Below are 12500 nucleotides of genomic sequence, written 5' to 3'. Positions count from 1 at the left end.
ATTTTAAAACAAAGCTTCCTTTATGAAAATTTTTAAGCTTTTTTTTCTCAGTGAAAAAAAGAATTCAATTGTATTCCAGTGGACATTGCTACTAATTTCCCCTACATCTTAAAAATGCCATTAAAAGTACCTATAATGACATACCTATATTTTTTATGTGTTAAAAAAACTATGTCATATACCCAACAGACTCCCAATCCATCGGGTAATTCCTTAATTAGGCAGATTTTTGAAACATGTATTATGTACACAACAGACCGGAACGTCTCCTTTGGAGCATTTTCTAGTCTATCGGGTGATTACATCATTAAGCCACACATGCTACGTAGAAAAAATCCTTATGAAAATTCATGAAAAAATGTACAGCAAATCATTAGCATGCAGCAGACGTGTATGCTTTTGATATTTTCTCTGTTAAAAAAAAGCTACATGAAGTAATTAGTCCAGGTCATGAAAACATGAGAAAGGTACCAGACACTGGTGAAAAAAAGAAAATTGCACAAAATCCCATCTCTCATGGTTTAGCTGAGAGTAATTTGCTTTATTGGAAAATGGATTCTAAAACAGTGTTCATTTGAATTGCAGCAGAATAAAGAGTGTTGCTTTATTGATTTGGTATTTCCTATGTACACGTAACTTCCTCCCTACTCCTCTTTTGGATACTCTTAAGTTTTATAAACCAATGGGTTGACGGTTGCAAATGACCAGTGGTAAGACCGTTAATTATTCAAGCCCCTGCAGTACTGTATGCTTGTATACTTATATCTTCATTTTATGTAATCTAGCATGTAAAGGATTACATGACTGTACCTTTTTTCAGTAAGTCAAAATGACACTAAAGTAGTATGAATAGAGGTAAATGGTTGGTATAACTCCCAATAGTGAAAAGATTATATACTCACAATTTAAGCGTTAGGTAAAATCTAGATGATAATGTATTTCAAGACTAACATAAAAGAAGCATCAGCCTTATAAAAAAGAAGCTATTAAACTTATTAATTTATGATTTTTCTTTTTGTAAATGAGATTCCATCCCCCCCCCCCAATCCCCAACAACAAGAAGAGAAAACCTCAGTAAGCAGAGAACAATGAACATATGCAAGACAGTAAGGATCACAGTAATTCACTCCCTGAATGCTCCAAATCTTCATGGCTTAAAAAGCATCCCAATTTTCTCCAAAGGTAGTGGCATTTATTCACTGGGCCATAGCTAATTTTACATGGAATGCAAAAATGTTAGTTTGAGTTTAATTTACCACCCAATTTAAATATTTCCAATGTAGCTCTCAAACTGCAGAGCTATCCTTCCGTCTATTTTAATTTTAAAGTAAGTTAGCAAAGGCTTCCTTCTTAATCCCCAGAGACTACCTACATAGTGACACAAACGCACAAATTTATGACAGCAACATAAATGCTCTTCTGAAGTAATGTGCAACATTAAGTGAAAATCGTTTCCTGGAAAGATATTATAGGTATCTATATTTTATTTGCCATCTTAAACATATCTGGGTCTTTATGGCCTTATTTTAAAAATGTATTTCCTTTTTATATTTCCTGGTGCAAATGGACTGCATAAATAAGCAATGTGCTATGAGGCTTCAGACCAGCCGATAAAACCTTTCAATTTTCATGCCAGCTTCTTCTTTTGTAATTCAAATCCGCCTGGAAACTGGCAGCTCTGAAAACTGAAACAAGCACTGCCACAAATACCTTGTAATGCTATCGACCTTGTCTGCCCATGCAGTGAGAAAGGGGGATGCGTATGTGTCTGCAGCCATCCAGATAACACAACTCATTTTGGGGGGGTGGGGTGGGGTGGGGATAACAGAAGCCAGCCCCAGACTGTGCACCAAAAGCAGTCATTACCAGGCGCGCTGGAGAATAAGTCTCTTCAAAATACACAGTGCATTTAAAAACCATATATGAGGCTGAGCCACTGCTGTCATTACCAATTTTAATTTGGCTCCTTCAGTTTGCCAGCCAGATAAACTCTTTAGTGCTGTTTTTTAATCTATTTGCCACATTTTATGTTTAAGATTATAGTAATATGGACAGGAGAAGGAATCACTTTTAGGGGAAATAAAGAAATAGATCCGCTTATCGGCACCCATCAGAAAGTTCATTAATCAGCCAGGCTTTGTGCCCTCTAAATTGAAAGGTTAAATAATCCTCTCAGGAATATTTCTCGGCCCCTCCGCCAATTGTCCGGAGAGGAGCTGCCATTCATAGCACACGGGATCGGTGACAGGGTATCTTACCACTGTTTGGACCCCAAACAATGATGGACAAATGGCCTGGTTTACAAAGAACCTTTTAGTACACGGATGGAAAAGGACCACAAGCTTTGATGCAGGGTGGAGGGATGAGGAGGGTGTGGAGACAGGATGTACGGGGAAGGGAAAGAGAAGAACACATACATGTGTGAATCCAAGGATATTTTATCTGAATGTTTATTGGGGTAGACTATGAAACACAGAAACCACATTAATATACATCTTCCGACCACATGCAGGGCTTAACATATTCAAATCTGCATATATATTTTGCATACAATTGCACATAAACTATCATTGAAAAATTGTAGAATAATAGAACCATAGCTTTATTATATTTATTAGTTAATACACAGGGGATCCAAATAAGCCCTGAGATTTTCATTTTTGCCATAATTCCACATGACTTACGACAAATACTTCTCCTCCTCCCCATACCCCGCCCATGATTATTCAGCTGAAATACTCTTAACTATCAGTCACAAAGGTAGAGAATTCCATAACTATAATATAAGTACCTGTTTAGAGGGGGGAAGTAATGTTTCTCTGCTTTTACAATGTGCTCCATCTTAGCTCCTACCTGTCTTAAAGAACAAACATGGACTAGGAATGCTCTTTGAAAGAATGCCAATCACATCCACTGAGGAAATGCTTAATTTTGTGTTGCCTTTTCTGCTGCACCTATATAAGAATATGGGTGGGAGTCTGCAAAACAACTGACCAAGCTCTTATACATCAACATTTTGCTGTGAAATCAGGCTGGTTTCTGGCATCAATCATATAAAGGCACGAAGCAGTTTTATCTGAAGCGTAAAAAATTGATATGCTATTTTGTTTCATTCCTTATCTGATTAACGTAGATCCTCTACCCCTAGCAGAAAGTATTGTAATTGCTTATGATAACAGACAACTATATTCAGATGACACTGAAGTTAGCATTTAAGAATTTTACATTTGTTAAAAATATTTTAAAAAATGATATCATTATATCTTTATATGGTACACATTTTACATAGTCATTTTCACTGAGAGGAAGTAGCCTAAATATGTTTATGATCTACTCTTAAAAAAGTCTTTAATTTTTAGGCAAGTCAAATTAAGAAAATAACTTAAGTTTGCTTTATTTAATTAAAATTTACTCATCTACATATGTAGAAAAGGCAAGCATAAATAATTTGAAAATGAAAACTGATGTAAATTTAATAACAAAAGACACTGCTTGTGAATATTTCAATTCCAATAACCATAAGAAGGAAACATTTTTAGGAGACAGATAGTAAAGAGGTCATTATGAGTATCCTTATCTTAGGCAAGCACAAGACTTCACAATACATAACCTGAGTTTGGCTATTAGTCCAATGGCCATCTCTACAGGTGTGAGGCATCTATGGGTCTGCTGTACTGGAGCTCACTGAGTGTTGAACATGGGCTGTGTGTGAGGTATTGTGCTAAGCACTTCACATTTATCATCTCACTCATACTTACAACAACCCTAGAAGGCACTATTTCCATTTTTCAGATGAAGAAACTGAGGATCTCAGAAGTGAAATATTTTAACTAGGTTTGCACATCTAGTAAATGAAAGACAGAATTTAAACCAACATCTGATCCCAAAGCTGGCATTATTTCCCTTGTATTATGATGAAAAACAGTCTGTAGTAATTTCCTGAAAAATAAGACTGCCCTTTCAGCCGAATTTTACAGCATGTTTTTCTAAGGACTAGAGTAAAATGAGAAGGAAATGTGGTATAAAGACAAATAAAGGAAATGTAAGAGATCCAAGAAAGAGAAAATCAAGATTTTATTGTATAAACAAAGTTAAGGGACAATCCAAAACTTAGTCCCCCTATCTGAAAAGACATCTGGGGTAATCCACAAATACATGTAAAGGAACAATATTTATGTAAACTGAGTATTTACAGACATGCACATACTATAAAATTACAAATCTGACTTTATAATCTAATAAATTCAGTTCTGTACGATTTTTGAAAAAAGGAATTAAGATACTGGGCTAGCTTTATTAACAATTGATTCACACAAGTGAATTCTTTTCACAAAGCTCATATAGATTTCTGAATGTTCCCACTGAAATGTGATCTACTTGTGTAGAGGTACACCAATTAAGTGAAGGTCTATTTTAATTCCAAAGATGCAAAAAAAAAAAAAAGTGTTAAATGTTCTCTAAACATATAGCATTTTTCTTGATGTAATATTTTTGATATTTCTAAAAAATCAGAGTTATGGGTCTTAGAGGACCACTGCTGAACCCAAAACAGTCAGAAGAAATACTTGCAAATTTATAAAAACATAACTCTCATGACTTTATGGCATACTGGGACCAAATGGCAAATGAACTTCAAATTTAAAATCTGATTTTATCAATAATTCATTAACTTTTAGTCGTTTAAGAAATTTTGCTTTTAAAATCTGTTTTAAACTTATGTTTACTACTGTAGTTTTTACAGTAACAAAATGTAACAGTAGTTTAGAGATTTCATGTCAATAAATCAAGGGGTCTTTCAGTAGTTTTTCCCTGCGGATTATTCAAATGATTGACCAAAACCTTTAAAGGTTATGGTTGATCATGACCATGAGTGACTGATTCCTAAATACTTAACACTTGTTAGGAATTACTGTAATCTACCATGTCATTCACATGCATGACTACTAAAAGGAATGCTTAATACAAATATCATCGGTTCAGTATACTTTACTTTTATTCCTGCACTGAAATGTTCAGAGAAGATTATGATAAACTCTCTCACCTGGAATACATTTATTTAAGGAATAGCATGAATCACCTGTTCAAAGTACATATGAAAATATTCAATGCTAAAATTACTCTACCTAATAGTTTTATGCTCTTTACATGTAGTTAACATGACAAAGAATAGGCATCATTCAACATTTTAGATTTTTAAACTATAATTTATTATATAGTCAGACACTGTGCAGTGTTAAACTCCTTGAATTTTGAAAATTCTTAGGCTACTTGTTTATATTCATTTTTGCTATAACAGGGGCAGTATTTCAAAGTGTAAAGTTTTAAGTTAAAAAAAATTTTTCTTTGGGATTATAAGAATAATGTACATGTTTTTTAAGGAAAAGAAAGAAAAGATTTTTTAAATGTTATATATATTAAAATTATAAATACTTAGAAATTGGAATTTAATTACCACAAAACTTAAGTATCAAGAAGAAAATACCCCTACAATGACTACTTACAATTCCTTTCTAAATAAAGGTGAACATAACTAGGAAAGAAGAGTGTAGCAAAAAGTTCAAATGTAATTTTTCACCTTTTTATCACCCTCAGGAGAAACATTTGTTAACAACTAAGAAAATGAATACCACAACAGATGTTTCTTTAAATTTTAAAAACAGAAGTAAAACTTGAAGCTCATACAGTAAATATGTAAGTCCTAAACATAATAGACCTTGCTCCTAGACACTAAGGGGCATACAAAAAAGCAAAGGGACTTTGTCAATTCAAGAAAGTAAATTACTTTTTATAATACAGCTTCAGGCTCAGTTAGGTTATTATTAGCAACATGTACTACCTTAAAAATAAACAGAAATCACAATGATAGCTGTTTAGGACATTAAAGATATTTACAAAATGACAAAAACATAGCTGCTTCTAGGCCAAAATATTTATTAAAAAATCTTGCCTAAATTGTGTGGATGCTGCATAGTTTTCATTGTTTGATTATCTGAAACACTTAAATATACATTAGAATTATTGTCATAAAGCACTTGATATTAGTTAAATATATTAACACAAGAAAAAAACTACACAAAATATGCCATATTGATTTCCCATTTAAAACTAATGTTTGCATCAAAATGTTGAAGATCAAATAAGCTGAACATTCTCTCTGAAGGGGATGACACCTCAATATTTCTTTGAAAAAAAGAAAATATGAAGGCTCTCCCAATATGCTTTAATAAATAGAAATAAATTATATCCAAATTTAAATAATTTTATTCTACTCCCATTCATATAAATAAGTTTGTATACACACAATGTCTAGAGGTCTGAGGAAACATTGTGAAAGGAAAAATAACATATGCATTTATAATTCGCAATGTTCAGTTTTTTCCTGTTCTTTCTACATAAGCTTTAGAAAATTGCTTTTTGATGATTTGGCAAATTGTATTTATTTTTAAATGAATCTCATTTATTGAGATTGATAATTCCAGGTTTCATTTGCTTTGAAATTGCATTTCCCAATTGCTTCCAATGATAAATTCTGGCAAATGTGGTCCAACATGCTAGTGAAATAAAGACTTTAAAAAAAATCAGTTGGCCTACTCTGTAAATGTAGTAATTACCTTTTATTCTAAATTCAAACATGGCAAGACTGAAGTAAAATATTACTAGCAAAAATGTTGACACTGAATTCTTTAAGAACAAGGTATTTAAATAAATATAAAAGTATTCACATACATTTTACATTAGAAAAATCTGTAAAATTTTTGGTTACTGGCCAAATGTATTTTCTATGTCTGTTATCATAGATGGAATATTAGAAAATAAATCATCAATGATTATTCAGAAAATTCTTTTTATTCACACACCAAAGTAAATTGAGACAGAAAGTAGTGTGATTAATTTTGTAGTACTACCACGGAAAGGTGGCCCTGAGGTACTAGAAAATAGTCATGTACCATCTGAATCATCAAAGCATGATTACATTCACTTTAGTAGAGTTTTAGTATTAAGGGCATTTTTTTAATAAAAACTAAAACTTTGAAAATTTGACAGAGATATAGTATCTTAATAACAACACTTAACCATGGTGATAACAGACATGGAGGAAAAACCCCTATAATTTAAACAAGAGCACAACTGGTTCTTGAGGAAGCTGGCAAAGTGAATTGAACTACCAAAATAAGAGCCTCCAAAATAAATTTATAAAAGTTTTAGTTTGTGATAATTTGTGTGCTAGGCCTCAAAAAAATGTACAAAAAAAAGTTGATTTAAATAATTCTAAAAAAGAGTAAGGCCTAGTTCTCACTCTATTTGGAGCTATTTGACATTTTAAAATACAATCTGTAACCAGTTCTATTTCCTCAGATGCAGGCGCGCATGCACACACACACACACACACACACACACGCACACAAAGAGACCTATCACTGTGTGGATGGGGTTCATATGGTTTTGCAGTTCTCCTTATGCAGCCATGGAGCTCTCAGAATGAGATTTAGTTTCCCAACATATATCCAATGAAGAGAGAGTTTTTTCCCCATGAAAAGATAAGATTCTGGCTCGAGGTCGACTTTTTGAAACTCTTTATTTCTCATTTTAAGCTATTTAAAAATATATCCCATTTGAATATTAGGCAGTTAGAACATTGCTACCTACCCACAATTCCAGGATAAAGACTTTTGTATAGCTATCGCCTCGTAACCAAATTCCAGTTTCTCAGTCCTTCCTTCTGGACTGTAAAATATAGTTCTAAAGTTAAATTTAAATCTGTTGACATTTAGGGTTACCTATTCTGTGGTACAGCAGAGAATGCTTTAGAAGGTAACATTCTCGTTTAGTGTAAAACTCTTATTTCAATACTGTGAGAGCTCAGAAAACATATTTCAAATTGATATTTCTAGGTAAGGAGAGAAAACTGAGTAACAAGATGAAATGATATAGTTAAGTATGGTCCCTAAGATACATTTCGGCATTCAACTAGTTCAGGTGAGACTGACTGCTGATTACTGGTAAACTCAGGTCACAAGACTTTCCTGGGTTAGAAAGGAAGACAAGGAAACTATATTCCTCTCCATTTCCCTGACAGCAAGTATTTTAGTTTTTGAAGTGCGAATTCTAGACATTCCAAACATTACACAGAGAGAACATTTTAAAACTTAATTATTCCAAAAAGGTTACATTTGCTTCCTGTTTAAACTTTTAGTTAAAATAAAAGGTAGTAGGTTGTAACATACTTTAACAATGCACGCAAAGAAATCCAAGGGCAATATTAAATATGCCCTTCTTAATACATACAGCCCCTAAATAGCCAACTCCTGGTTATTTTTTAAGTAAGTAGATTAAAAACAAGATTAACAAAACGTCCAAAGCATGTAAAATTATAGCTTCTACTAGTTAAAAACTCTGTTGGTTGTAAAACTCTGTTGTTGGCCATTTTGGCCTAGGATTTTTAATATAAATGAGACTAGAAATGATAGAGGGTGGGGGGAGGGACTTTCCTTCTTGAATAGTTAAAGAGGGAAAATTTTTATGTACAGTGAGCTATCTGAAAGAAGAAAAAGAATATTCAAAGTTAGGCTTTACCAAAATCTAAAAATATAAAAGAAATTAAAATACAAGAACAGTGTTGTACCATTGAAATTTTAAAAACTTCCTAAACATTTTTTGAAGGACATAAATACATCAACTATTTGGGGAAATTATTTAATTGCTAAATAAAAAACATGTATTTTTCTTTTTCTCATGCAGGTCCCCAAAATGATAATCTAAAGTCACTAAATTATATGACATGCTTCTATAGCCACTAAAATATATCAAGAAAAATGACATACCCAAATATTTATTATAATATGGATATAGATATATATCTTACAGATATATCTTAGACTGTCTTAGATTTTTATTAGCATGTACCCTTTAGAATGATGGTCTTTTTTATTAATGTAGTGAAGGCTAGTCAAGTTTGGTTAAACAGGTATTCTATTCAGATGTAAGTTGTTAAGGAGGCTTTTTTAGATCTCTCATGAAATTGCTGAAAACAGTGAACACTTCTCTTTTTTAGTTTTCTTCTTATTTCAGAATGTTTAAAAGAATTTTTTATTTGATTTGATTTGATTTCATAGGTGGTCTGTTTATCCTAATCAGCTTCACCACCTTTTCTACGTGTTTGAGAAATAACACTCTGTTTAATCTATAGGCTTTTTTTTTTTCCAAAAGAAAGTTATTCCTAGATAGACTTTAAATTGTAGTTGCTAAACTTTAGGTTGTGTAAATTCTCACTGACTGGGAGTCAGATAAAAGCAATTAAAAACCTCTCAAATGTAAACATTTCTAAACTAGTTATACAAATCAATTTCTCCCCCAAAAAAGCATAGTTCACTTTGGGTAAGAAATGGACACATTTTGGTTAGAAAAAGAAATCAATCAATGACTAGAAATTTCCAGTTTAGGAAGACTGGTTTAAATGAATATACGGTAGTAACTGTAACCTTGGCTTCACTACTTGGTCATTGCTCTGATTGATGCCACATTCACATGTGAGGGCTACTATGAGTCAATAGATGGCAGTCCATCGCCTAGTAAAAGAGCTGAAGATGACTAAACTCACCATGCATCTTGTTTTTATTCAAGATTAAATACAGCTTAATTGCACACATTAGGATATTGCCTATATGCCTACTTATTTAGTTACTTTATTTTAGACGGATTGATATATATGTACACGTGTTTATAAATAGACCCGTTTTGCATTTATACTTGCACGGCAAACTAATTCTTAGTTCCTAATTGTTAATTTAAACTTGATCATTATGAGTTGTGATAGTTACTTCAATATTATTTTGAAAAATTAATCAGGTTTCCAGATTGAGACAAATATTTTGAAAAGATTTTGTTAAACTTATAGGTAGAATATACTATAATTTTCCAAAAGACAAATTCATTTTGTTTTTATTTTTCCCAGCTATTTTTTAATAATTTATTTTCAAAAGTTACAATATTAAACAAACCTTCAAATATCTGTTATACTAAACATCGATTTCTATCCTTCTATGACAAATAAAAGAACATAGGTGCAAATAATGAAAAGAATGGCTTTAAAACAGTAATTCCCATACTTCAAGTTTTCAAAATTGGAATTCTCTCACTCAAGGGAAAAGGGAAAAGTAATGCAATGTTAAATCCATTAGACTATTACCTAATAAAAATACTGATGAAAAACTTGCTATATAGCTATAAATGAAGACTGTGATCTTGAAAAATATAATACATGATTGGATTCCAATTAAGTTTAGGCTAAGGATTTCACCATAGTGTGTTAGGACAAAAGAATTGCTACCTGAGCACAAACATATTCACATGGGTTACATCTGTAATGTGCATGTGTAACGTGTGTGTGCGCGCACACGCACACATGTATTTATTTATTTATTTAATTCGAGGGTGAGTGGGAGGTAACATTAAAGATTTAACAAAACCTAATTTGGGATTGAGGATAGCTGAGGAATTACAGTTCTCTATGGAGAATCTTTAAACAAATTAAACAGTGATAATAGAATATTGAAAATAAACCATCTGATGCGCTTTTGGGGCCTGGGATAGACACAATGGCAGTTTGAGTCTACTTATTGGTTTATTTCTACTCCATGAGAGGACAGCAGTTAAGAAGACATGTTTTGTAAAAACTCTGCCTGATCTATTTTTACTACTTGCCTTCCTATAAACAAACTTTTTAATACATTAAACTTTAAGGAGCAGCTTTAAAATATACTGCATAACTGTATAATTACAAGAGTAATTTTTATTGTAGTCTCTTGCTCAGTAGAACATATACAATACATTAAAAGAATTATTAGTAGGGCTATGGTGAATTATTGAAATTATTTATGCTGAATATTAAAAACAAACTGACTTCATAATATTGACTTCAGCAGTAGCCAATTGATTCCATAGAAAACTATGTTTTCTGCTTCTACTTAGTCTAAAATCACAATAAAGGGAAACCAGAGAATTGAATAACTTGAACAGTATCAAGCAGATATTTATATACTTTGAATAAGTCAAGAGGAGCTTAAGGATATGACAGTTAAATTGTTCTATATGAAAGATACACTAAGTTTTTTCTAGCGTCACTAAAAAATATGTGTAAATGTTTTAATAAAGCTAGAAAAATAATGGAAGATAGTGTGGACAGTATGCTTGTGGACTGTAGATAATACAACATTTTAAAGATGCTGGTTTTTTTCCTTTTTTTTTTGCTCCTATTATACTTTTCCCTTCAATTTAACGCATGTAGTCTAGGAAGACTGAGAAATAGTATGACGTAATCATTAAATGATGTGAGTAATAAAAACAATCAAAATCTTCTAAGAACAGGAAGATAAAGGATAGAGTATTGAGCAGGGGAGAAGAGAAAAAGTGTATTATTGCTTTCTCAGTGCAAAAACTCTTCAGATGTTTATTATCTCCCAGTAGAAGATGCTTGTCTATATTTTATGGTCAGCAGTTCAGAGAAGGGTAAATAGGCTAGGTCTTGGGGAAAATAAAAAAGGTGCTTCTACTCACCGTTAGGTGATACTGCCTCCAGATTTCTGGGCAAGCCTGGAAAATAAAAATATTGATCAGCTGGGAGCATGAAACAAGGTACTTTACAGCCTGTTGGTTTTGGCATAACCCAGCATCCACCGGTGTCGGTCACAGGAAAATAAGAAGCTTAACAGAAAGGGTCTGCATTTCAGCTTCAAAAACCTGGCTAGACAGTTTAATTGAATTTTACACTGGTTTAACACACTCCCTGCCATTGTCAGAAAGCCAGTAACAAAGTTTTCTCTCTCTTTTTTTCTTTTCAGGTTAGAAGTTTTGGGCACTAAGATGTGATTAAAAGCCATAACTCAGTTAAACTGATAAATGAACAGTAGTGGTCAAAAATCAATAAGACTCACCAAGTACACCTTTAAACAAAACATTCTGTACCTTGGTAGTATGATAGAAAATTTAATAGCAACTGCTTTTAAGAAGATTTCACTATGGTTATGTATTTCTGATGTCTGTTGCCATCATTTACTTAATCACTTGCTGCTAACTTTCAGTCCTCTATGAAACAGAAAGAGAACTAAAAAACCAAAACAAAAAAACAGATTCAAGAATCTAAAGTCCATGCCTTTTCCATTAAAAGTCGAGTCTTTTCCATCTTTACATTTATAGAGCTATAACTTAAAAATCCCAATCAAACCTCAATAATTTTGTAAAAGATGAACTTACTGAAAACAGATTAGGAAAAAACAAAACAAAACAAAACAAAAGGCAAGAGCAGCAACAACAAAAACCAGTTAGGAAGTATTTCCTTATGGATACACATATAAATTTTCTTTCCTTATACTTAAGTTATGACTCTGTTAAAGAGACACTTTTAACTGAGCTCTTTATGAATACTTGATCAGTTTACCATCTTCTCAGAAAAAGAACTGTTGATGACAGAAAATATTTTTTATAATGACTATATTATAGCAATG

General features: G+C 32.3%; 1 protein-coding gene across 5 annotated transcripts in view; it reads right to left on the bottom strand.

Moving 5' to 3' along the window:
• The window catches only part of ZCCHC7 (zinc finger CCHC-type containing 7), a 210187-nt gene that overhangs the window by 17361 nt on the left and 180326 nt on the right, over window positions 1-12500 (bottom strand). For all 5 annotated transcript variants that reach the window (XR_001458985.3, XM_072959743.1, XM_006204089.4 and 2 more), the window contains exon 6: window positions 11554-11589. Coding sequence is in view for 4 of the 5 variants with exons in the window: in XM_072959743.1 (XP_072815844.1) it covers window positions 11554-11589 (36 nt within the window). In the remaining variant the exon portion in view is untranslated. The remainder of the gene's footprint in view (window positions 1-11553; window positions 11590-12500) is intronic.

Source organism: Vicugna pacos, chromosome 4 (assembly GCF_048564905.1).
Source record: "Vicugna pacos chromosome 4, VicPac4, whole genome shotgun sequence".
In the NCBI taxonomy this organism is placed as follows: domain Eukaryota; kingdom Metazoa; phylum Chordata; class Mammalia; order Artiodactyla; family Camelidae; genus Vicugna; species Vicugna pacos.
This window is presented reverse-complemented; position numbering and strand designations above follow the sequence as displayed.